Source organism: Pristiophorus japonicus, chromosome 16 (genome assembly GCF_044704955.1).
Source record: "Pristiophorus japonicus isolate sPriJap1 chromosome 16, sPriJap1.hap1, whole genome shotgun sequence".
Taxonomy (NCBI): domain Eukaryota; kingdom Metazoa; phylum Chordata; class Chondrichthyes; family Pristiophoridae; genus Pristiophorus; species Pristiophorus japonicus.
The window spans coordinates 10,371,115-10,396,435 of NC_091992.1; the positions used below are offsets into that span (position 1 = coordinate 10,371,115).

Consider the following 25,321-nt stretch of genomic DNA (forward strand, 5'->3'; position numbering starts at 1 on the left):
ACAAATTGAAGTCCTTTCTTGCTGCCGACTCCCGCAATCACTGGCCTGACCCAGTAATCCACCGTCACCCGCGCCCCCCCCCCCCCGCCACAATGATCTCTCTGCCGCACTCCCAGCCCCAAGCCAGCCAGGCCCCAATATCCCCTTGCTCAGTACATGTACCATCCAATTTAACGTGACCACCCCTCGTCCGGAAAAAATGTCCCTTATCCGGAACAGGCCAGGTCCCGAGAGTTCCGGATAAGCGGGGGGCGGGCGGGGGGTGGGGCGGTGGGGAGGTGGAGGGGGTGGATTCAGCCTGTATTAACTCTTCTTCCCCCTGCGCTGCTAGAAACCCGCAGTGCCGTTACCTGGCCAGCGCCTCCAAGGACGGCAGTATCCGTGTGTGGGACACGGTGCTGGGACACTGCAACAAAATCCTGAGCGGGCACACGCAGTCGGTGACCTGTGTGAAGTGGGGCGGTGATGGTCTGATCTTCTCCGCGTCGCAGGACAGGACGATTAAAGTATGGAGAGCCCAAGACGTGAGTAGGCTTCACTTAAAACGGCGGGTCTGAAATGCAGGAAGGATGTGATCGCACTGGAGAAGGTGCAGAGGAGGTTTACGAGGAGGTTGCCAGGACTGGAGGATCTTTTAGCTGTGAGGAAAGATTGGATAGGCTGGGGTTGTTTTCCTTGGGGCAGAGGAGGCTGAGGGAAAATTTGATTGAGGTGTATAAAATTATGAGGGGCCTAGATAACATGGATAAGGAGGACACGTTTCCTTTAGCAGAGGGACCAACAACCAGGGGGCATAAATTTAAAGTAATTGGTAGAAAGCTTACAGAGGAGATGAGAATTTCTTTCACCCGGAGTTGATGGGGGTCTGGAACTCACTGCCTGTAAGGTTGGGAGAGGCAGAAACCCTCACCAAGTATTTAAAAAAATACTTGGATGTGCGCTTGAAGTGCCGTAACCCACAGGGCTACGGACCTCGAGCTGGAAAGTGGGATTAGGCTGGATGGCTCTTTGTCGGCCGGCACGGACACGATGGGTCGAATGGCCTCCTTCTGTGCCATAAATTTCTGTGATTCTATCCAGGAGAGCAGGGCTAAAGGGTAGTGATCTTGGGTGGAAAGGGGTTGGTGTGATGGAGTGAGTCAAGTTGCTGGCAGGAGCGATGATGTGTGTTCCTGAGCGCTCCTTCACACTGCCGCATCTTGTTGGTTTGCTGTGAGGTGTCCAGAGTTCAATATGAGAACAAGCTATCGACTGGGAGCATTGGGATCTCTCACCACGTGTGCAGGAATTGGGTGGGACAGTAAACACCCTGAAACAACAATGCCCTTCGCTGGTAGAATCAGATTTTCCGAGGGACCATTTTGATGCTTAAAATTCAACATTTGGAGAAAAGGGGAGAAGAAACGGAAATACGCGTGGACTTTATTTTGTGGCAGCCAGCTTTTCACCAGTTTTTACACAGAATTACATAGAATATACAGCACAGAAACAGGCCATTCGACCCAACTGGTCTGTGCCGGTGTTTATGCTTCACACAAACTGCCTCCCACCCTCCTTCATCTCATCCTGTCTGCATATCCCTCTATTCCTTTCTCCTTCATGTGTTTATCTGGCTTCCCCTTAAATACATCTATACTATTTGCTTCAACCACACCCAGTGGTAGCGAGTTCCACATTCTCACCACTCTCTGGGCAAAGAATCATCGCCAAATCCCCATCATCAACCTCCTGGGGGGTCACCATTGACCAAAAAGTTAACTGGACCAGCCACATAAACACTGTGACGACAAGAGCGGGTCAGAGGCTGGGTATTCTGTGGCGAGTGACTCACCTCCTGACTCCCCAAAGCCTTTCCATCATCTACAAGGCACAAGTCAGGAGTGTGATGGAATACTCTCCACTTGCCTGGATGAGTGCAGCTCCAACAACACTCAAGAAGCTCGACACCATCCAGGACAAAGCAGGCCGCTTGATTGGCACCCGATCCACCACCTTCAACATTCACTCCCTCCACCACCGGCGCACCGTGGCTGCAGTGTGCACCATCTACAGGATGCACTGCAGCAACTCGCCAAGGCTTCTTCGGCAGCACCTCCCAAACCCGTGACCTCTACCGCCTAGAAGGACAAGGGCAGCAGGCGCATGGGAACACCACCACCTCCACGTTCCCCTCCCAGTCACACACCGTCCCGACTTGGAAATATATCGGCCGTTCCTTCATTGTTGCTGGGTCACAATCCTGGAACTCCCTCCCCAACAGCACTGTGGGAGCACCTTCACCACACGGGACTGCAGCGGTTCAAGAAGGAGGCTCACCACCACCTTCTCAAGGGGCAATTAGGGATGGGCAATAAATGCCGCCTTGCCAGCAACGCCCACATCCCATAAATTAATAAAAAATGATTTCTTCCGAATTCCTTATTGGATTTATTAGTGGCTATCTTTAATTTGTGTCCTCTAGTTCTGGACTCCCCCAAAAGTGGAAACATCTTCCCGACCGCTACACTATCAACCCCCTTCATAATGATAACGACCTGTATTGGGTCAGTTGCTCTCATTGCTGGCTGTACATTCACTCCAAGCCATTCCCATGGTCAACAGTCTGAGTTCTTCTGTGTCATTCAAGATCATCTTCAAACTGCTTCACCTGGTTTGTGAGTTAATGCTTTAAGAGTTTAGGGATCAAGGCGTTGTGTGTTGAAAAGGAATAATTTGTGCCCAGACTGTTTTATGTACATATTGTGTTTTGGATTATACGCATGACCTTGTGAATGTACAGCGCTGTATATTAAGGTCTCAGTCATTTTTTTTTCTTTCTGTACAAAATAATTTGAGCGCGGTTTGGTGATTGTTTGTCTGGCTTGTTTTCAGGGGGTCCTGTGCAGAACACTGCAGGGTCACGCCCACTGGGTGAACACAATGGCTCTCAGCACCGACTACGTACTGCGGACTGGAGCCTTCGAGCCAGCCGAAGCCACAATTGTCCCCCAGGACATCGATGATTCTCGTAGGTTGCTGCCTTTCCTTGGCGTGTTTCCTTAATCAATATTTGCACAGGTTGAACCTCCCTTATCCAGCATCCTCGGCACCTGGCCTGTGCCGAATAAGGGATTTTGCCGGATGTGGGGAGGCGGGAGGGCGGGAGAAGGTCGGCGCGGTCCCAGCGAGTGTCGGCGCGGCCACAAAGTCGGGGTGGAGGTCGGCTGCGTTCTGCGCACGCGCCCCCAATTGCTAGAATCATGCCGGACGAGGGGTGGTGCCGGATAAGGGAGTCCCAGGTAAGGGAGGTCCAACCTGTACTCAAATTTACACGGAAAGACAACCTCCTCCATTTGCTCACTCTCTTCGTTCCACGGTGGTGGGATCTACATGTCCTCCACACTCCAAAATATCAAAAGATGAGACTCTGTCACTGACCTGAAGCCTGATACATACAGACAGTTACAGTCGCCCTGTAACTCAACTGGGTGGTTTGCAACTGTACTGGCCTGTCATAAGAACATAAGAAATAGGAGCCAGGGGTCGGCCATTTGGCCCCTCGAGCCTGCTCCGCCATTCAATAAGATCATTGCTGATCTGATCCTGGCCTCAACTCCACTTCCCCGCCTGCTCCCCATTACCCTTGACTCCACTATAGTTCAAGAATCTGTCTATCTTCACCTTAAATCTATTCAATGATCCAGCGTTCACAGCTCTCTGGGGCAGAGAATTCCAAAGACTCACGACCCTCTGAGAGAAGAAATTTCCTCCTCGTCTGTCTTAAATGGGCAACCCTTTATTGTGAAACTATGCCCCCGAGTTCTAGATTCCCCCATGCGGAAAACATCCTCTCTGCATCTACCTTGTCGAGCCCCCTCAGAATCTTGTATCTTTCAATAAGATCACCTCTCATTCTTCTAAACTCCAATGAGTACAGGCCCAACCTGCTCAACCTTTCCTCATACGGCAACCCTTTCATGTTGGGGATCAACCTCGTGAACCTTCTCTGAACTGCATCCAATGCAACGCAGGTTATGTGCTTTAGTTTCTGGAGTGGGGCTTGAACCCACAACCTCCTGACTATTGTATTTATTGTTGACTATCCTATGCTTGTAGCCTCTAGTTTTGGTCTCCTCGCAGAAGTGGAAATATCTTCTGTTCGTCTACCCTATCGAACCCCTTCCATAATTATAAAGCCCTCTGTTAGGTCACCTGCTCAACCTTCTCTTCTCTAGAGAAAAGAGCCTCAGCCTTTCCTGGTAGCGATAACTTCTCAGTTTCTGGTATTGTCCTCGCCAATCTTACGTACACCTTTTCCAGGGCTCTCTATATACTTTTTGATTGCGGAGGATATAGTGCTTCGGTTTCTGATCTCGCCCACACTGCCCGCGATTCCGTGGCTGATTTTACATCGACCCTGTTTAATTCGGAAGTCCGAGAGCCTGGTGCACAGGCTGCTAAATCCGACCCCTGGATAAACTCGGGCTGCGGGTCTGCCGCCCGCTTAACGGTGCTGAGTGTAGCAGGATGAACACTCTCCCGGCCGGCCTCCCTCCTTGCTCCCGCTGTAAACACGAGCTCATCCAAAACTCTGCTGCCCATATTCTAACTCGCAACAAGTCCCGTTCACCCATCACCCCCTGTGCTCACTGACTTACATCGACTCCCGGTCCGGCAAGGCTTCGATTGAAAAAATCTCACCCTCGTTTTCAAAATCTCTCCATGGCCTCGCCCCTCCCTATCTCTGTAACCTTCTCCAGCTCCACAACCCTCCAAGATCTCTGCGCTCCTCCAATTCTGACCTCTTCCGGCTGCCTGATTTTCATCGCTCCACTATTGGTGGCCGTACCTTCATCTGCCCAGGCTCTGGAATCCCCTCCCTAAACCTCTCCGTCTCGCTCGTCACCTTTAAGATAACCCTTAGAACCGTGCCTCTTTGACCAAGCTTTTGGTCAGCTGTCCTAATATCTCCTTGTGTGGCTCGGTGTCAGATTTTGTCTGATAATCGCACCTGTGAAGTGCCTTGGGACATTGTACAAGTTGTACCTCTCCAGTCCGGGACTCTTTGGTCCAGCAACATCCCTGGTCCGGCATCATTCCCGGCGGGGGTGGTGGGGGGGTCGCGTCCAGCGCTGTGTCCTGGGGCTGGTTGCTCCTCTTCTCGCCGCTTCCTCCGGTGTTCCCTCCTTGGTTGGTTCGGTGCGGAGAGGGAGCGAGGAGCGGGGCCTGAGAAATGCTGCACAGTCGGTTTCTGCGCCGCGCATGCGCAGAACGCGGCCGGGTCGTTGTCAGCAGCACCCGGTAAGTCTAGGGTACTGCTGACAACGCTAGGGTCGGCGTGACCTCCCGTGGTCCGGAAAATCCTCTGGTCTGGCCCCAAGGGTGCCGGACTAGAGAGGTGCAACAGTACTGCGTTGGAGGAGCTACATAAATGCAAGTTGTTGTTGTCAAGCCAGCATCGACCTGTATATAAAAAGCAGCGAGAGGCAGAGTCTCTCCCCTTCCCCCGCTCCACAATGTGTTCTAAATATAGCCCAGCTTAGTCACGTCATACAGGGCACTAGAAAACAATGCAGGTGGGAGGCCTCTTCCCTGCACACTGGCACAATTAAATGTTTTAAAATTAATTTGAGGAACTGCAACGTTGCTCGTGTGAGTGAGCGGGTAAAGGTCTATTGATGAAACTACTGGAGCCTGTCCCCTTCTCATTTTCTCTGAATGGTTTGTTTTTCAGCGGAAGAACTGAAGCGAAAGGCTCTGCAGAGATATGAGCAAACCAGGGTAAGGGAACAGAATAAAAGCTCAAAGCTATTGATTTCCCAGACCTGCTGTAGGTGGCCTGACATTTAACTTGCGTTTGATAAAGTTCAGCCCCGAAAGGCTGTTAGCAAATGCAGGTACAGCAAATGATCAGGAAAGCCAATGGAATTTTGTCCTTTATTGCAAAGGGGGATGGAGTATAAAAGCAGGGAAGTCTTGCTACAGCTATATAAGGTATTGGCGAGGCCACACCTGAAATACTGCGTAAAGTTTTGGTTTCCATATTTACGAAAGGATATACTTGCTTTGGAGGCAGTTCAGAGAAGGTTCACTCGGTTGATTCCGGAGATGAGGGGGTTGACTTATGAGGAAAGGTTGAGTAGGTTGGGCCTCTACTCATTGGAATTCAGATGAATGAGAGGTGATCTTATCAAAACGTATAAGGTTATGAGGGGGCTTGACAAGGTAGATGTAGATCGGATGTTTCCACTGATAGGGGAGACTAGAACTAGGGGGCATAATCTTAGAATAAGGAGCCGCCCATTTAAAACTGAGATGAGGAGGAATTTCTTCTCTGAGGGTTGTAAATCTGTTGAATTCGCTGCCTCAGAGAGCTGTGGAAGCTGGGACATTGAATAAATTTAAGACAGAGATAGACAGTTTCTTAACTGATAAGGGATTAAGGGGTTATGGGGAATAGGCAGGGAAGTGGACCTGAGTCCATGATCGGATCAGCCATGATCGTATTAAATGGCGGAGCAGGCTCGAGGGGCCATATGGCCGACTCCTATTCCTATTTCTTATGTTCTTATGTAAATCTGAGGGCGCACGGAATTGGAGGCAAACTTGCGACGTGCGTTGGTAATTGGTTGGGAGATAGGAGACAGAGAGTGCGCTTACAAGGGAACGTATGCTGATTAGCATGATGTGATGCATGGTGTTCCATATAAACATAAGAAATAGGAGCAGTAGTTGGCCATACGGCCCCTCGAGCCTGCTCCGCCATTCTATGAGATCATGGCTGATCTGATCATGGACTCAACTCCACTTCCCCGCCCGCTCCCCATAACCCTTGCCTCCCTTATCATTCAAAAATCTGCCCATCTCCACCTTAAATATATTCAATGGCCCAGCCTCCACAGCTCTCGCGAGAGGTGTGGAGGCTGCATCGTTGAATCTATTTAAGGTGGAGATGGACAGATTTTTCATCATCAATCAATCCAGCTCGTCACCACACCTAGCAATAACTTGCATAAAGGAATAGAGAGTTGTATGCCCAAGATTGCAGGTGACATTAAAGTTAGGAGGCACAGCAAGTTGTGTGGACGGAAGTGGCAATTTATAAAGCCACACGGGCAGATTCAGTGAGTGGGCAGTACTGTGGCTTTATGGAGTTGCGCGTGGGAAAGTCTGACCTCACCAAGGAAGACAAACCAGGACATTTTTCTGAACAGCGAGGAGCTGTAGAGGAGCAGAGATCATAGAAATCTACGGCACAGAAGAAGGCCATTCAGCCCATCGTGTCCGTGCCGGCCCACCAAGAGCTACCCAGCCTAATCCCACTTTCCAGCTCTTGGTCCGTAGCCCTGTAGGTTACGGCACTTCAAGTGCACATCCAAGTAATTTTTAAATGCAATGAGGGTTTCTGCCTCCACCACCCTTTCAGGCAGCGAGTTCCAGACCCCCACCACCCTCTGGGTGAAAAAAGCTCTCCTCAACTCCCCTCTAAACCTCCTACCAATTACTTTAAATCTATGCCCCCTGGTTATTGATTTGGGTGTCCAGCTACACACAATGCTAAAAGCTAGTGAACAGGGACAAAAAGTAATCACAAAGGCTAATGGAACAGGAGGAGGCCTTCGGGCCCTCAATGGGGGTGGAAGTTATGTTATTGTTGTACAAAGCTCTGGTTAGACAGCAGCTGGAGTGCTGTGTTCACTTTTGGGCACTGCACCACAGAAACGATAGATTGCCCTTGATTCACCAGAATGATTCTAAGGCTTCAAGAGTTAAATTATGAGGACAGATTGCTCGTGTTCCCTTGAGCATAGAGGATTGAGGGGTGATTTGATAGGATAGATACGCAGGAACTATTTCCTCTGGTGGGGGATGAAGAACGAGGGAACACGATCTGAAAATTAGAGCTAGGCCGGCCGTTCAAGTGTGAAATAAGGAAGCCCATTTTCACCCAAAGCGTAGTGGAAATCTGGACCTCTCCCCAAAAGGTTGTGGATGTTGGGATACAATCAAAATTTAAGACTGATTTTTATTAGAATCATAGAAACATAAAAATTTACAGCGCAGAAGAGGCCATTTCGACCCATCGTGTCCGAGCTGGCCGACAAAGAGCCACGCGGCCCTCGGTCAGCAGCCCTGAAGGTTACATATAAACCCACGAACAATGGCGGAAAGGCAAAGAGCACCCAGCCCAACCAGTCCACCTCACACAACTGTGACACCCCTTACACTGAAACATTCTACACTCCACCCCAACCGGAGCCATGTGGATCAAAGGCAGGATTGGAGTTGAGGTACAGATCAGCCATGATCTAGCTGTGTGGCGGAACAGGCTCGAGGAGCTGAATGGTCTCGATTTTCCTACATTACAACAGAGACCACACTTCAAAAAATACTTCATTGGCTGGGAAAAAGAAAGAAAGACTTGCATTTCTATAGCGCCTTTCACGACCACCGGACATCTCAAAGCGCTTTACAGCCAATGAAGTACTTTTTGGCGTGTAGTCACTGTTGCAATGTGGGAAACATGGCAGCCAACTTGCACACAGCAAGCTCCCACAAACAGCAATGTGATAATGACCCAGATAATCTGTTTGTTTTGTTATGTTGATTGAGGGATAAATATTGGCCCAGGATACCGGGGATAACTCCCCTGCGCTTCTTCGAAATAGTGCCCTGGGATCTTTTACATCCACCTGAGAGAGCAGACGGGGCCTCGGTTTAACGTCTCATCCGAAAGACGGCACCTCCGACAGTGCAGCACTCCCTCAGCACTGCACTGGAGTGTCGGCCTGGATTTGGGTGCTCATGTCTCTGGAGTGGGACTGGAACCCATAAGCTTCTGACTCAGAGATGAGAGTGCTGCCCACTGAGCCACGGCTGAGACAGAGAAGGGCTTTGGGACGTCCAGAGGTCGTGAAAGGTGCTGGAGAAGTTCATTTCTTTTCCACCAGAGTGAGCTGAACTCTCACAATGTCAGACGCTGAGAGATGGCATGCTGTCCTACAGAGTGATGAGCGCGGGCTTGTGTCCCGTAGCTCCTTCTCCCTTACCTTCAGAGCGATGAGATCCCAACGATTGTGTGTCCTGTCAGAGCAGGACAGTGAGTCGTGGTTGGGTGTCTCGTTATGGAGAGGTTTGTAAAGCCAATGAGTTACCCTAGACCAGTCTGTGTGTGCTTGGTGACGGAGACATAGAAGCAATCTTATACGTTTTCTTTCCCCAGTGGGCCAATCGTGTGGGATGGTGAGAATCCAAGGAGAATGGCAAGGCTGGGAATGTTGGATCCTGTGTCAGAACTGGCTTTATGATATTGGAGTCGCTTTCGGCGAAATGACTCTCCCCCTCCCCCCCCCCCCCCTCCCCAAGTGACCTTTTCTCTCTTTCATTTCCTCAGGGTCAGGGGCACGAGAGACTGGTTTCCGGGTCGGACGACTTCACGCTTTTCCTGTGGGCGCCCGCCGAGGATAAGAAGCCCCTGGCGCGAATGACAGGCCACCAGGCTCTGATAAACGAAGTCTGCTTCTCCCCCGACACCAGGCTTGTCGCCAGCGCGTCGTTTGACAAATCGGTGAAACTGTGGGACGGCAGGACGGGCAAGTAAGGATGCTAAGCTGCTGCAACAAGTCCGACCTTAAAAGAAAGAAAGAGCTTGCATTTGTATAGCGCCTTTCACCACCTCAGGACGTCCCAACACGCTGCGCACCCAATGAAGCACTATTTGGAAGTGTAGTCACTGTTGTGATGTGGGAAACGCGGCAGCCGATTTGCGCACAGCAAGCTCCCACAAACAGCAATGTGGTAGTGACCCAGATAATCTGTTTTTTTTTTATGTTGTTGACTGCGGGATAGGACACCGGCCCTTACTCTTCTTTGAAATAGTGGCCGTGGGATCTTTTACATCCATCCTAGAGGGCAGACGGCGGCTCGGTTTAACGTCTCATGCGAAAGACGGCACCTCCCTCGGCACTGCACTGGTGCCCAAGCCCCTGGAGTGGTGCTTGACTCAGAACAGAGAGTGCAGCCCATGGAGCCACTGAAGCAGGGTTTGGAATCATAAATGAGAAATACTGGCCGTGGGATCTTTCACATCCACCTGAGAGGGCAGACGGGGCCTCGGTTTAACGTCTCAATTGAAAGACGCCACCTCTGATTTGGAACAGCGTACGGTGTGGGGGCGATTGTTACAGCTCGATGTGTTGATGAGTGCCAACCTTCAGTGGCATGGACTGGTCGGAGACTGGCCCAGTGTCAGTCGAGACCGAACTGTCCTGTTCAGCGATGGCAGCAAAGTGCCCCAACTCTCGGGGTTAGGGGAGCATGGCAACTCCACATACTTGGATTAATTCCGTCTCACCTTAACGTCGGGACTATGGGGTGCAGATAAAAAAAGAAACAAAACTGCAAATGCTGAATGCAAGACCAGAAAATGTTGGAAATACATAGCGGATCCCATCAGCGTGTGCAAAGCTAGCTTAATGTTTTGGGTGGACATGTCCTGGGGCCAATATTTATCCCTCAGCCAACATCACTGAAACAGATTATCTGGTCATTATCACATTGCTGTTTGTGGGAGCTTGCTGTGCACCATTAAGCTGCCGCGTTTCCCACATTACAACAGTGACTACACTCCAAAAAGTGCTTCCTTGGCTGTGAAGCCCTGAGGCCTGTGAAAGATGCTATATAAACGCAAGTATTTCTTCATGAGAATCTTGTCCAAATGGTTTAAAAAGAAGCAATGGGTGAATTGGATGGGGTGGATTGGCACAGCATCCCTTCACCTCTGAGCTGTTGAGTCAAGTCCAGATGAATGAGGTGATCCTCTCCCATGGTGTCAGCAAGGTGAGATGAACATTGTCTTTCTCCAATCCAGTGCCTACTTTCTGTGGAGCCAAAAGTCCAAAACTGGTCTTGCTTCAGCACCAATTTACTCAGAGACGTCACGATGAGAGTGACTGATGAGGGAAAATGGAAAAATCCACTCTGGGGACAGTAGGGCTGGTCCACTGAGATTGGGGGTGCAGGTACATTCTTGGGGCAGAACTGTGGGAGCTCTACACTTCAGTTAGCCCTACTACCCTCCGAGATCTCTGCGCTCCTCCAATTCTGGCCTCTTGAGCATCCCCAATTTTAATCGCTCCACCGTTGGTGGCCAGCTGCCTGGGCCCTCTCTGGAATTCTCTCCCTAAACCTCTCCGCCTCTCTACCTCTCTCCATAAAACTGACCTCTTTGACCAAGCTTTTGGTCACCTAATATCTCCTCATGTGGCTCAGTGTCAAATTTTGTTTGATAATCGCTCCTGTGAAGCAACCTTGGACGTTTTTCTAACATTAAAGGCGCTGTATAACTGGAAGTTGTTCTTGATGTTGACCCGGGCAGTAGACTGATGCTGGTTGGTTGACGTGGGTAATTGTTCGATGACGCAGGGGCTAGCGTCTGTCCATTTTGCGAGTAATCTGAAACTTGTGTGTGTTTGCAGATACCTGGCGTCCCTCCGCGGTCACGTGTCGGCGGTGTATCAGATTGCGTGGTCAGCGGATAGCCGTCTGCTAGCGAGTGGCAGCAGTGACAGCACGTTGAAGGTGTGGGATGTGAAGGCGCAGAAGTTGTCTGTTGACCTTCCTGGTCATGCAGATGAGGTAAGCTGTCTTCGATTTAAATAAAAAATTGTCCCTGGGATGTGGGCGTTGCTAGCAAGGCCAGCATTTATTGTCCATCCCTAATTGTGTTTGAGAAGATGGTGAGCCGCAGTCCTTGTGGCGAAGATACTCCCACAGTCGGAGCTTGGTACAACTGAGTGGCTTGCTAGGCCATTTCAGAGGGCAGCTAAGAGTCAACCACATTGCATTGGGTCTGGAGACACATATAGGCCAGACCGTTAACAATGGAGTGGTCGTGGACCAGGAGCGTAGCAGCATTTAACAGCGGCAGGGTTGTGGCCCACGGGAGGTGCAATAGAGCTTGGTCTCCAGTCGTCTTGGTCAATCTCGCCACTATGGGAGTACCTTCACGGACTGCAGTGGTTCAAGAGGCCATTAGAGGGAACAGTGTGCGGTGGCCCGGCCCGGCCCGGAAATCGGCGTGGTCCCAGAAATCGGCGCGGTCCCAGCCTGCAAGACCATCAGCAGGCCGGGGCCATTAGAGGGAGCACTGCAGGGAGCAGCGCATGCTGCTGCAGGAGGGCGACGGCTGACTGCAGTGCGGGCAGGAGCGGCGAGTTCGGGGCGAAGGAGCGGCAAGAGTTCGTAAAGGGCTGTGATCGGGGCCCAGGAGAGGCGAGAGTTTGGGGCCCAGAAGAGCCGAGGGCCCAGGGGCAGCACGGGCCAGCCCACACTGCGATATGTGCGCGCACTGGGTCCATGCAGCAGAGCTGGTCTCCAGTCGTCTTGGTTAATCCTTGCCACTGGACCAAGACCTAGCTCTGTCAAGCCCGCGTGGTGGCTGGTGTGCAACATAAGAACATAAGAATTAGGAACAGGAGTAGGCCATCTAGCCCCTCAAGCCTGCTCCGCCATTCAACAAGCTCATGGCTGATCTGGCCGTGGACTCAGCTCCACTTACCCGCCCACTCCCCATAACCCTTAATTCCCTTATTGGTTAAAAATCTATCTATCTGTGACTTGAATACATTCAATGAGCTAGCCTCAACTGCTTCCTTGGGCAGAGAATTCCACAGATTCACAACCCTCTGGGAGAAGAAATTCCTTCTCAACTCGGTTTTAAATTGGCTCCCCCGTATTTTGAGGCTGTGCCCCCTAGTTCTAGTCTCCCCGACCAGTGGAAACAACCTCTCTGCTTCTATCTTGTCTATCCCTTTCATTATTTTAAATGTTTCTATAAGATCACCCCTCATCCTTCTGAACTCCAACGAGTAAAGATCCAGTCTACTCAATAACGTCTACTCAAGCAATGGTCACCACACGTTTAAAAAAAATCCACGCACAGGCATCTTCCACCCTTTAAGATGTAACTCATTGTCACACTTGTGAGCCATCTTTTTTTGGTGTGAACAGCGTCATTCTCGTTACGAGGGACTGCCTAGTAGTAGGCCAGACCGGTTAAGGGCGACAGATATCCTAGTTTCATGGTCACCTATACTGATACTCGTGTTTTTTTTATTCCAGATTTTATATTTATTTAATTAACTGAATTTAAATTTCCCAGCTGCCGTGGTGGGAACTCACGTCTCCGGATCAATTAGTCCAGGCCTCTGGGTTGCTAGCCCAGTAACATAACCGCTATGCTACCATACCTGATACCCTGAGTAACTTTGAATTATCTGTCGTTTTTCCGGGAACTTTTAAGGGGTGATCTCTATCAGTCTGTCTGTGCCTGTATTCACACACTATTGTAGTTATATTTGCAGGGATTCCCTCAGCCCATGCAGTGCCAATTTGATGCTGCAGGAACCATTTGTAAGTAAATAGCCATTTGGCTGTCGTGTTGACGGCTGTGGGACGGCAGTGACTACGATACACATGTGCTTCAGAGAATAAAAATCTTCCTGTTTTTGTACTTTCAGGTTTATGCTGTTGATTGGAGTCCCGATGGGCAAAGAGTAGCAAGTGGTGGAAAAGACAAAGTGTTGAGAATGTAAGTAGGGAAAGGAGGTATGATTGATCTGTTGAATGGTATGTGGGAATGAGAAAGTTAGAGAGACTGGAACTTCAACTAAACTTTCTCCAAACTTTTTGTCTTTACATTTGTAAATACACGGATGCCACCCTCTAACTTTTTTTTCAAATTCTCCTTGCTCTCAGCGATGATAAATAGCTGAAAGTTAGTGTTCAATAATTATTAAATAAATCAGAAAATGCTGGAAACACTCAGATGATCAGGCAGCATTTGTGGAGCGAGAAACCGAGTTAGCGTTTCAGGTCACATTCTGATCTGGTAACCTAAAACGTTAACTCTGTTTCTCTCTCTACAGATACTACCTGCCCTGCTGAGTGTTTACAGCATTTTAGAATTTCAGCATCTGCAATACTTTGCTTTTAAATTATTATTAAAAGAAAAAGATAGAAAGAGTTGCATTTATATAGCGCCTTTCACGACCACCGGATGTATCAAAGCACTTTACAGCCAATGAAGTACTTTTGGAGTGTAGTCACTGTTGTGATGTGAGAAAGGCGGCAATCATTTTCCGCACAGCAAGCTCCCACAAACAACAATGTGATAATGACCAGATAATCTGATGTTGATTGAGGGATAAATATTGGCCAGGACACCGGGGAGAACTTTCCTGCTCTTCTTCAAAATAGTGCCATGGGATCTTTTACGTCCACCTGAGAGAGCAGTCGGGGCCTTGGTTTAACGTCTCATCTGAAAGACGGCAGTGCGGCGCTCCCTCAGCACTGCACTGGGAGTGTCAGCCTAGATTTTTGTGCTCAAGTCTCTGGAGTCGGACTTGAGCCCCACAACCTTCTGATTCAGAGGCGAGAGCCACGGCTAACACTGGGTGCACAGTACTAATTCCTTGGATCATGCAATGCCTGAGTTGAAGTTCCAATGAGGAATCATAACATGGGGTTTCGAAACAATCCACAAAAGTTCATGGCCCAGAAAATAACTGATGAGGCGAGCGAAAATTAATTAAAGTAAAATAGTGGGTGGAAAGCTCCCATAAATCGGTGCCGAACACGGTCCAGTATTGCTGCCGCGGTGATAGCGATGCAGCATTGGCATCATGCTCCCCTCTCTCCTTAATGCAGGGCACAGACTCGATGGGCCGAATAGCCGCCTCCTGTGTCGTAAATTTCTACGATTCTAACTTGTTTCCATATTTGGAGTAGTCGGTATGACCATGTTTAAGAACGTAAGAATTAGGAGCAGGAGTAGGCCATTCGGCTGCTTGAGCCTGCCCCTGCCATTCAATAAGATCACGGCTGATCTTCTACATCAACTCCACCTCCCTGCACTATCCCTATCGCCCTTGATTCCCTTAATATCCAAAAAGCTGTTGATTTGGGACTGAGCTGGGAGTCTCTGTGTTCAAGTTTGATCGAAGCTAATGTAGCGAGGAGGTAGTGAAAGAGACGAGGATAGGTCATGAGATCAGCAAGGGATTAGGATTTGGAAGAAGGGGACAGACTGGGGAGGTCATTGCAATGTATTGGATTTCACGTGCGCTACAGCACAGAATAGCATGACATGTTCCCTACCTCTGATCGGCAATACGATGAGTTATTGCTGCAGTCTGGGGCGGATTCACCGTGGGGCGGATTAACCACGGGGCGGATGGGACTGCAGCCCCAGGCTCACCAAAGAACATCGGCCCACCAAATAAATGTGGGGAAAAAAATATAAGGCCTCCCAAATAGGCTGAATAGAATAGACAATGATCGGAAATACAAGACCAAGGAAAATAGATTCACTTGTTTATAGCTATGTACAGAAGGACCTATATACACTAATGTACTTTTATACAGAGGGACCTATATACACTAATGTACGAATATACAGAAGTACCTATATACACTAATCTACCTATATACAGACGGACCTATATACACTAATGTACGAATATACAGACGGACCTATATACACTAATGTACCTATATACAGACGGACCTATATACACTAATGTACGAATATACAGAAGTACCTATATACACTAATCTACCTATATACAGAAGGACCCATATGCACTAATGTACCTATATACAGAAGTACCTAAATACACTCATGTACCTATATACAGAACAGAATATATACTAGCTTGTGTTATTTCACATGTTATTAAGAGAAATGTACATATATGTATAGGAATCTAGTATTGCAATGTTACCAGAACCAGAATATATACCTACTTGTTACAGAATATATGCTTTCATTGTTGAATATACTGGCCTATGTTTCCATAGTCAGAATCCGAATCATACACGTAATGTGATGAACATGAAGAAATATAACTATAGGCCCATTGAGATCAGTTTGCCCCAGGCCCAGGAACGCAGACATCTTGGTGGGGGCGGGGCAGGGGGGTGGGGGGGGGGCGGGGCAGGGGAGCGTGGGGGGGGGGGTGGTGTTGTGGAGCTGGAGGAGATTAGAGAGATAGGGAGGGACGAGGGCCATGGAGGGATTTTTAAACAAGGATGAGAATTTTTAAATCGAGGCGTTGCTTAACCGGGAACATTGTATATATATATTAAGTTGTTAATATATAATGCGAGCATAAAAAGAAGCGCGATCTTGTATTGAGCTGTGTGTCCTGTGTTTTACAGCTGGAGGTGGTGATGGAGCAGAGCAGGGCCACCATTTTGAAGAGATCGCTGGACTTTGGCCTGGAATTTCACCTTTGCAGACTGTGCCTCGCTTTACTCCCTTTGCTGCACCAAATGTACACCTTTCAGTTAAGGACTGGGGTAGCTGGTTCATGGTGACGGAATAAACCAAAGTCCATTTTCAATCACATGGGGCTCCAGGAGTTTACCAGTGTTTTGGGTGGTCACCATTACGTAGCTTCATCCATTTCTCCCCGCCCTTCTCCCCCAAAGAAAGTTGCGGATCAGCGGCCTTGCATGTGATGTGATGTGTAGGGTTTCTTGCTGTGAGGGAGCCCCACCATCTCATAGCGGAACTGGTAGATACGAGAGGGAACAAAGGAAACCTATCCTGCAGGATTGTGATTCAGGATTATTTAAAAAAAAAAGTGAATGTCATAAGCCAGAGCTTCAAACACATGCTTGTTCACCCTGGTGTTGAAATCAGCATCCATTACAACATGTCTACTCTTCATTCTTTGCCCAGGGATTTAAAACTGTGGAACTCCTCATCTCCCTCAAGTCTTCCTTTTTTCCTATTTTAAAAAAGGAGGCAGACAAAAAGCAGGAAACTATAGACCAGTTAGCCTAACATCTGTGGTTGTGAAAATGCTGGAGTCCATTATTAGGGAAGCAGTAGCGGGACATTTGGAAAAGCATGATTCAATCAAGCAGAGTCAATGTGGTTTTATGAAAGGGAAATCGTGTTTGACAAATTTGCTGAAGTTTTTTGAGGATGTAATGAGCAGGGTGGATAAGGGGGAACCAGTGGATGTGGTGTATTTGGATTTCCAGAAGGCATTCGATAATGTGCCATATAAGAGGTTACTGCACAAGATAAAAGCTCACGGGGTTGGGGGTAATATATTAGCATGGACAGAGGATTGGTTAACTAACAGAAAACAGAGAGTCGGGATAAATGGCTCATCTTCCAGTTGGCAAACCCTGACTAGTGCGGTGCCGCAGGGATCGGTGCTGGGTCCTCAACTATTTATAATTTATATAAATGATTTGGATGAAGGGACCGAGTGTAATGTAGCCAATATTGCTGATGATACAAAGATGGGTGGGAAAGCAAATTGTGAGGAGGACACAAAAAAATCTACAACGGGATATAGACAGGTTAAGTGAGTGGGGAAAAAATGTGGCAGATGGAGTATAATGTGGGAAAATGTGAGGTTATCCACTTTGGCAGAAATAATAGAAAAGCAAATTATAATTTAAATGGAGAAAAATTGCAAAGTGGTACAGTATAGAGGGACCTGGGGGTCCTTGTGCACGAAACACAAAGTTAGTATGCAAGTACAGCAAGTGATCAGGAAGACAAATGGAATGTTGGCCTTTATTGCAAGGGGGATAGAGTATAAAAGCAGAGAAGTCCTGCTACAACTGTACGGGGTATTGGTGAGGCCACACCTGGAGTACTGCGCACAGTTTTGGTCTCTATATTTAAGGAAGGATATACTTGCATTGGAGGCTATTCAGAGAAGGTTCACTAGGTTGATTCCAGAGATGAGGGAGTTGACTTATGAAGATAGGCTGAGTAGGTTGGGCCTATACACACAAGAACATAAGAACATAAGAATTAGGAACAGGAGTAGGCCGGCTAGCCCCTCGAGCCTGCTCCGCCATTCAACAAGATCATGGCTGATCTGGCCGTAGACTCAGCTCCACTTACCCGCCCTCTCCCCATAACCCTTAATTTCCTTATTGGTTAAAAATCTTATCTATCTGTGACTTGAATACATTCAATGAGCTAGCCTCAACTGCTTCCTTGGGCAGAGAATTCCACAGATTCACAACCCTCTGGGAGAAGAAATTCCTTCTCAACTCGGTTTTAAATTGGCTCCCCCGTATTTTGAGGCTGTGCCCCCTAGTTCTAGTCTCCCCGACCAGTGGAAACAACCTCTCCGCCTCTATCTTGTCTATCCCTTTCATTTTTTTAAATGTTTCTATAAGATCACCCCTCATCCTTCTGAACTCCAACGAGTAAGACCCAGTATACTCAATCTATCATCATAAGGTAACCCCCTCATCTCCGGAATCAGCCTAGTGAATCGTCTCTGTACCCCCTCCAAAGCCAGTATATCCTTCCTTAAGTAAGGTGACCAAAACTGCACGCAGTACTCCAGGTGCGGTCTTACCAATACCCTATACAGTTGCCGCAAGACCTCCCTGCTTTTGTACTCCATCCCTCTTGCAATGAAGGCCAACATTCCATTTGCCTTCCTGATTACCTGCTGCACCTGCAAACTGACTTTTTGGGATTCATGCAGAAGGATTAATTGCCGGTGCTTTTAGTGTCCCCCTCCCCTTTTTATAGGGGGCACTTGGAGAAAAATTTTGATTCTGTGCCCAAAGAAAAACCAAAAAAATAAAAAAAGGGCCTTGTAAATGTTGGTGTTTCCCCCAGATCGGGGGGCACGGTTTAATGTTTTTTGTTTGCTCCTAAAAGAGTTTCATGCAGAAGGACCCCCAGGTCCCTCTGCACCTCAGCATGTTGTAATTTCTCCCCATTCAAATAATATTCCCTTTTACTGTTTTTTTTTCCCAAGGTGGATGACCTCACACTTTCCGACATTGTATTCCATCTGCCAAACCTTAGCCCATTCGCTTAACCTATCCAAATCTCTTTGCAGCCTCTCTGTGTCCTCTACACAACCCGCTTTCCCACTAATCTTTGTGTCATCTGCAAATTTTGTTACACTACACTCTATGCCCTCTTCCAGGTCATCTGTGTATATTGTAAACAGTTGTGGTCCCAGCACCAATCCCTGTGGCACACCACTAACAACCGATTTCCAACTCGAAAGGGACCCATTTATCCCGACTCTCTGCTTTCTGTTAGCCAGCCAATTCTCTATCCATGCTAATACATTTCCTCTGACTCCGCGTACCTCTATCTTCTGCAGTAACCTTTTGTGTGGCACCTTGGAGTTCAGAAGAATGAGAGGTGATCTTATCGAAACATACAAAATAATGAGGGGGCTCGACAAGGTGGATGCAGAGAGGATATTTCCACTCATAGGGGAAACTAAAACTAGGGGACATCGTCTCAGAATAAGGGGCCACCCATTTCAAACTGAGATGAGGAGGAACTTCTTCTTTCAGAGGGTTGTAAATCTGTGGAATTCTCTGCCCCAGAGAGCTGTGGAGGCTGGGTCATTGAATATATTTAAGGCAGAGATAGATAGATTTTTGAGTGATGGGAATAAAGGGTTATGGGGAGCGGGAAATGGAGCTGAGTCCATGATCAGATCAGCCATGATCTTATTAAATGGCGGAGCAGGCTCGAGGGGCCAAATGGGCTGCTCCTGCTCCTATTTCTTACGTTCCTACAAAGAGCGACAACAGCAACTTGCATTTATATAGCGCCTTTGAAAACACAAGCTTTGTAAAACCAATCTAACTATTGTTTACGGCACAGGAACAGGCCATTCGGCCCAGCCAGTCCATGCCAGCGTTTATGCTCCACTCGAGCCTCCTCCCGTCTTTCCTCATCTCACCCCATCAGCGTAACCCTCTCTTCCCCTCTCCCTTATATACTTATCTAGCCGCCCCTTACAGCCAATGAAGTGTAGTCACTGTTGTAATGTTCTAGAAACAGTCCCTGAAAGACTGAACAAGCTGGGGCTCTTTTCTCTAGGCAAGAGATGGCTGAAGTGTGGGGTCTTTAAAATGATGAAGGGGTTTGATAGGGTAGACACAGAGAAGGTGTTTCCATTGGTGGAGGCCGACCAGATCGAGGGGACATCAATATAAAATAATCACTATTAAATCCAATAGGCAATTCAGGAGAATCCTCTTTACCCAGAGAGCGGTGAGAATGTGGAACTCGCTACCACAGCGAGTGGTTGAGGTGAATAGTATAGATACATTTAAGGGGAACATAAGAATATAAGAAATAGGAGCAGGAATAGGCCATACGGCCCCTCAAGCCTGCTCCACCATTCAATACGATCATAGCTGATCTGATCATGGACTCAGGTCCACCTCCCTGCCCGCTCCCTATAACCCCTTATCCCCTTATCGTTTAAGAAACTGTCTATTTCTGTCAAATTTATTCAATGTCCCGGCTTTCACAGCTCTCTGAGGCAGCGAATTCCACAGATTTACAATCCTCTGAGAGAAGAAATTTCTCCTCATCTCAGTTTTAAATGGGCGGCCCCTTATTCTAAGATTATGCCCTCGAGTTCTAGTCTCCCCCATCAGTGGAAACATTCTCTCTGCATCCACCCTGTCAAGCCCCCTCATAATCTTATACGTTTCGATAAGATCACCTCTCATTCTTCTGAATTCCAATGAGTAGAGGCCCAACCTACTCAACCTTTCCTCATAAGTCAACCCCCTCATCCCCGGAATCAACCTAGTGAACCTTCTCTGAACTGCCTCCAAAGCAAGTATATCCTTTCGTAAATATGGAAACCAAAACTGCACGCAGTATTGCAGGTGTGCTACATGAGCACATGAGGGAGAAAGGAATAGAAGGATTTGCTGATGGGGTGAGATGAAGTAAGGTGGGACGAGGCTGGTGTGGAGCATAAACACCGGCACGGACTTGTTGGGCCGAATGGCCTGTTTCTGTGCTGTACATTCGATGTAATTCTGTGTAATACTACATTTTAATTTACCTTGTCTTCTACACTTTCCAGTTTGGGTGATGTCCAACATCATGCACCTTGGCTCCCTCACCTTTGTGGTGAATATTTCATTTACGTTTTTTTTTTCCTTTCTTTCGTCTCTTGCAAAACCAGGAGAATTTTAAACAATTTAGGATAGAGAGCAGGGGCAACTTTTTTTTTTGTTAGATGGAGGTTTGTGAGGCCTGTACAATGCCCAACTGGAGTTGGTGATTGAGGAAAAGAAAGACTTGCATTTATATAACACCTCTCACGACCTCAGGATGTCCCAAAGTGCTTTACAACCAATGAAGTTCTTTTTGAAGTGCAATAACTTGTAATGTAGGAAATGTGGCAGCCAATTTGCGTACAACAAGCTCCCACAAACAGATAGTGACCAGATCATTTACTTGTATACTGATGTTGCTTGAGGGATAAATATTGCCCAGGACACTGGGGAGAACTCCCCTGCTCTTCTTTGTAAAAGATCCCACGTCATTATTTCAATCACCTGGGAGAGCAGACGGGGCCTCGGTTTAATGTCTCATCCGAAAGACGGCACCTCTGACAGTGCAGCACTCCCTCAGTACTGCACTGGAGTGTCGGCCTGGATTTATGTGTTCAAGTCCCTGGAGTGGGACTCGAACCCACAACCTTCTGAATTAAACTCAACTAAAATAAGGAAATTATTTGTCGTGGGCCAGTGCCTTGGAACTTCAATATTCGACGAGTTGCAGCGAGGAGTGACACTGGGTTGCACCCGTGTTTCCCCACAATGCAAAATCTCCAAACGAACCAAACATTTTAAAAATGGTGTCGGTAAAGTATTACAGGTTGAACCTCCCTAATCCAAAACTCCCTTATCCGGCACCACCCCTCGTTCGCCACCATTCCCGGCAGGGGGTCGGGTCTGTGTTTGGAACTGGCGGGGGCTGCTGCAGCGTCGAATGTGGGGATGGCTGGTGATCCGGAGAATCAGTGCCGGCCTCCCCCCTCCCTCACCGACCCCCCCCCCCCTCCCCCACCACCTACAGCCCCCGAGAGAGAGAGCGAGAGCCCGACACTCGCGCAGGCAACTGCAGCCATCGAGCCTGCCATTTTGCAGCATTCCGGCGTCGGCAGACCCGACCCTGGGTGGAAGCAGCCAGATCTCTTGGTGCGGGGTCGGGGCCCAGATGAGGTCGGCGAGCAGCGGGAGGTGAGGAGGTCAGCCCGAGGACACAGCGTGGGTGTTGTTGGTGTCCCAGGTCGGCAGTACCCGGTAAGTCTGGGGGAGCCGGCGTGACCTCCCGTCGTCTGGCAAAATCCCTTATCCAGCACAGGCCAGGTCCCGAGGTTGCCGGATAAGGGAGATTCAACCTGTACTTTGCTTGCTGAACAGATGTTGACCCTGTTGCTGGAAAAGAACAACTTGTATTTATATAACGCCTTTAACGTCGTAAAATGTCATGAGATGCTTCACAGGTGCGTTATCAAACAAAATTTGACACCGAGCCACATAAGGAGATATTGGGATAGGAGCTGGGTCAAAGAAGTAGGTTTTAAGGAGTGTCTTGAAGGAAGAAAGAGAGATGGAGAGGTTTAGTGAGGGAACTCCAGAGTTTTCTGAAGAGTGAAGATTAATTTTGTTGTGGTTGGTTCTTGCTCTTGGTGGGGAAGACCCGAGCTTTCACTCCCAGTTGACTGGAACTGCTTTGTTGCAGTTTATTTTGCTAAATTGTAAGAAATATCCTCTGGTTCAGTGAGTCCAGCGAGGAGAGGAATGGGCTTTGCTCCGAGAACAGTTAGAATAGCCGGCACTGTAAAAACCACACACGGACCTGTTGTAATCCTACACACATCCGATGTCTATCACAGAGTGGAAACTACTTGCACTGTATTCCTGCAATAAATCCATTATTCATGGTCATAACAGTGAAATGTAGTTACTGTACATATAAATTTAGGACAGGCTAAAAGGTTTGGTTTATATTGGGACGTCACCAAGGAAATCCTTGGCATCTATAACTGTGCTGCTTTTTCTGCCATATTTTATTTTTCTCCCTTCCCACTTCATTCCCTCTCCACCGAGGCAGGGTTGTGACCTCTGCCACTGCGGTTGAGTTCAGCCACTCAGGAATACAAGGGCGGCAGGCGCATGGGAACACCACCACCTCCACATTCCCCTCCAAGTCACACACACATCCTGACTTGGAAGTATATCGGCCGTTCCTTCATCGTCGTTGGGTCAAAATCCCGGAACACCCTCCCTAACAGCGCTGTGGGAGCACCTTCACCACACGGACTGCAGCGGTTCAAGAAGGCGGCTCACCACCACCTTCTCGAGGGCAATTAGGGATGGCCAATAAATGCCGGCCCAGTCAGCGACACCCACATCCCGTGAACGAATAAGAAAAAAAAAGTTAGCCGCAAGGAGCCATGACAAAATGTCTCGGGAACCCTTGGTGCCCGACGTTAATTTTACTTCAGGGAATGTTGTGGCCTGGTGACTGTGACAACAGATTGACGTAGCTGACATTTTCTCCTATACAAATAAATCAGCTGTCTGTTTGATATGTTGGCCATTCATTGTAAGCATGTTGGTCGTATTGCAGGCTTAGAATGGCAGGGTTGGTACTCTGCCAAGATGCGATGGTCTAAAAGGATTTCCAGCTATCTTATTATCTTGTGATGTAAAAACTGCTGTTGCTTTCAGCAGGCTGTTATAGCAACCGACTGTGGACAGTACAAAAACCAGGCAGTCAACACTTTTATTTACAGCAAATAAACCGTAATACGTAAAGCAACTATTGAGTTGATTGCGTTAGAAGCTGTAATGCAATATCCGGATTCAGTGCTGTTCACAAAACACTTGAACTTTATGCTCCGTTTACAAACCCTTACTTATTATACTGGTGCCTTGCACTATATTTGAACTCTTTTTATTATCCAGCATCATGCTTATCTTTTTTTTATTGAGAAATTTGGCGAAGAGCCGTGGGCTAAATACAGGACACTGTCAAGGTTCATAAGAAAGGACATAATAAATCAGGCATAAGGTGACGTCAAATAAGAGTTTTATTCACCAATTGTTTAAAAACAACACTTGATTCGCATAGTAAGTGATATAGATTGTTATGATCTGGAATACTGTGATATGTGTGCGCATTAGGCCCGTGCAGCAGAACTGGTCTCCAGTTGCCTTGGGTAACCTTTGCCACTGGACCAAGACCGTCCTCTGTCGAGCCCGTGTGGTGGCTGGTGTGCAACGGCCACCACACAATAAAAAAATCCACGCACAGGCATCTTCCACCCTTCAACATTTAGTTCGGGATCTGGAATATTTGGTTCATTGAAACACCTGTGAACTCATCCCTTTTTGGCGTGGAAGCAAGTCATCCTCATTTCGCGGGACTGCCTATGATGATAATCTGGAATACACTGCCTGAAAGGGTGGTGGAAGCAAATCCAATAGTAAAAGGGAACGGAATAAATCATTTTACAATTTTCAATCCTGGTTTGCAGATTTCTCCACAGTCTCGCCCTTTTCCCTATCTCTCTAACCTCCTCCAGCCCTACAACCCTCCTAGATTTTGACGCTCCTCCAATTCTGGCCTCCTGCACACCCCCGATTTTAATCACTTCATCATTGGCAGCTGTGCCTTCAGCTGTTTAGACCCTAAGTTCTGGAATTCCCTCCCTCCGCCTCTCCTCCTTTAAGACACTCTTTAAGGACATAAGAAATAAGAGCAGGAATCGGCCATACGCCCCCTCGAGCCTGCTCCGCCATTCAATAGCATCAAGGCTGATCACCGACCTCAACTCCACTTTCCCATCCGATCCCCAAATCACTTGATTCCCCCAGGCTCCAAAAATCTACTGCTCTCCGCCTTGAATATATTCAATAATAATCGGCCACAATAGATCTACCTCTCTGACCAAGCTTTTGGTCACCTGTCCTAAAAGCTCCTTACGTGGCTCGTTGTCAAATTTTGTTTGATAATTGCTCCTGTGAAGCACCTTGGGATGTGTTTCTATGTTAAAGGCACTTAGATAAATGTAAGTTGTTGAACAGCAGGGAAGTGGGACTAATTCAATAGCTCTAGTTCGGGGTTTGGAACCTTTGGAATTCTCTACCCCAAAGGGCTGAGGATACTGAGTCGTGAGCATATTCAAGGCTGAGATAAGTCAATTTTTGGACTCTAGGGGAATCAAGAGATATGGAAACGGGGTGGGAAAGTGGAGTTGAGGTCGAAGATCAGCTGTGATTTTATTGAATGACGGAGCAGGCTCGAGGGGTCGAATGGCCGACTCTTGCTAATTCCTATGTTCTCATGTTCTCTTTCAAAGAGGCTGTATGGCCTCATCCTTGTGCTGTATATGATTCTATAATTGCATACTGACATAATGACGAGAAGAATCTTGGGCATCCTTACAAAAGTGGTGAGCCCTCAATCTCATAACAACACAAGTGTCGACAAAGA

At 48.0% G+C, this 25,321-nt stretch overlaps 1 protein-coding gene across 1 annotated transcript in view; it reads left to right on the top strand.

Annotated features, from left to right (window-relative positions):
- Positions 1 to 16,388, top strand: part of nle1 (notchless homolog 1 (Drosophila)) — a 36,500-nt gene extending 20,112 nt beyond the window's left edge. Inside the window, exons 7-13 of the mRNA XM_070858052.1 lie at positions 332 to 524; positions 2,872 to 3,007; positions 5,714 to 5,760; positions 9,374 to 9,576; positions 11,457 to 11,616; positions 13,500 to 13,570; positions 16,201 to 16,388. Of these exons, the coding sequence (XP_070714153.1) occupies positions 332 to 524; positions 2,872 to 3,007; positions 5,714 to 5,760; positions 9,374 to 9,576; positions 11,457 to 11,616; positions 13,500 to 13,570; positions 16,201 to 16,213 (823 nt within the window). The 3' untranslated portion in view covers positions 16,214 to 16,388. The remainder of the gene's footprint in view (positions 1 to 331; positions 525 to 2,871; positions 3,008 to 5,713; positions 5,761 to 9,373; positions 9,577 to 11,456; positions 11,617 to 13,499; positions 13,571 to 16,200) is intronic.
- Positions 16,389 to 25,321: the final 8,933 nt, after the last annotated feature.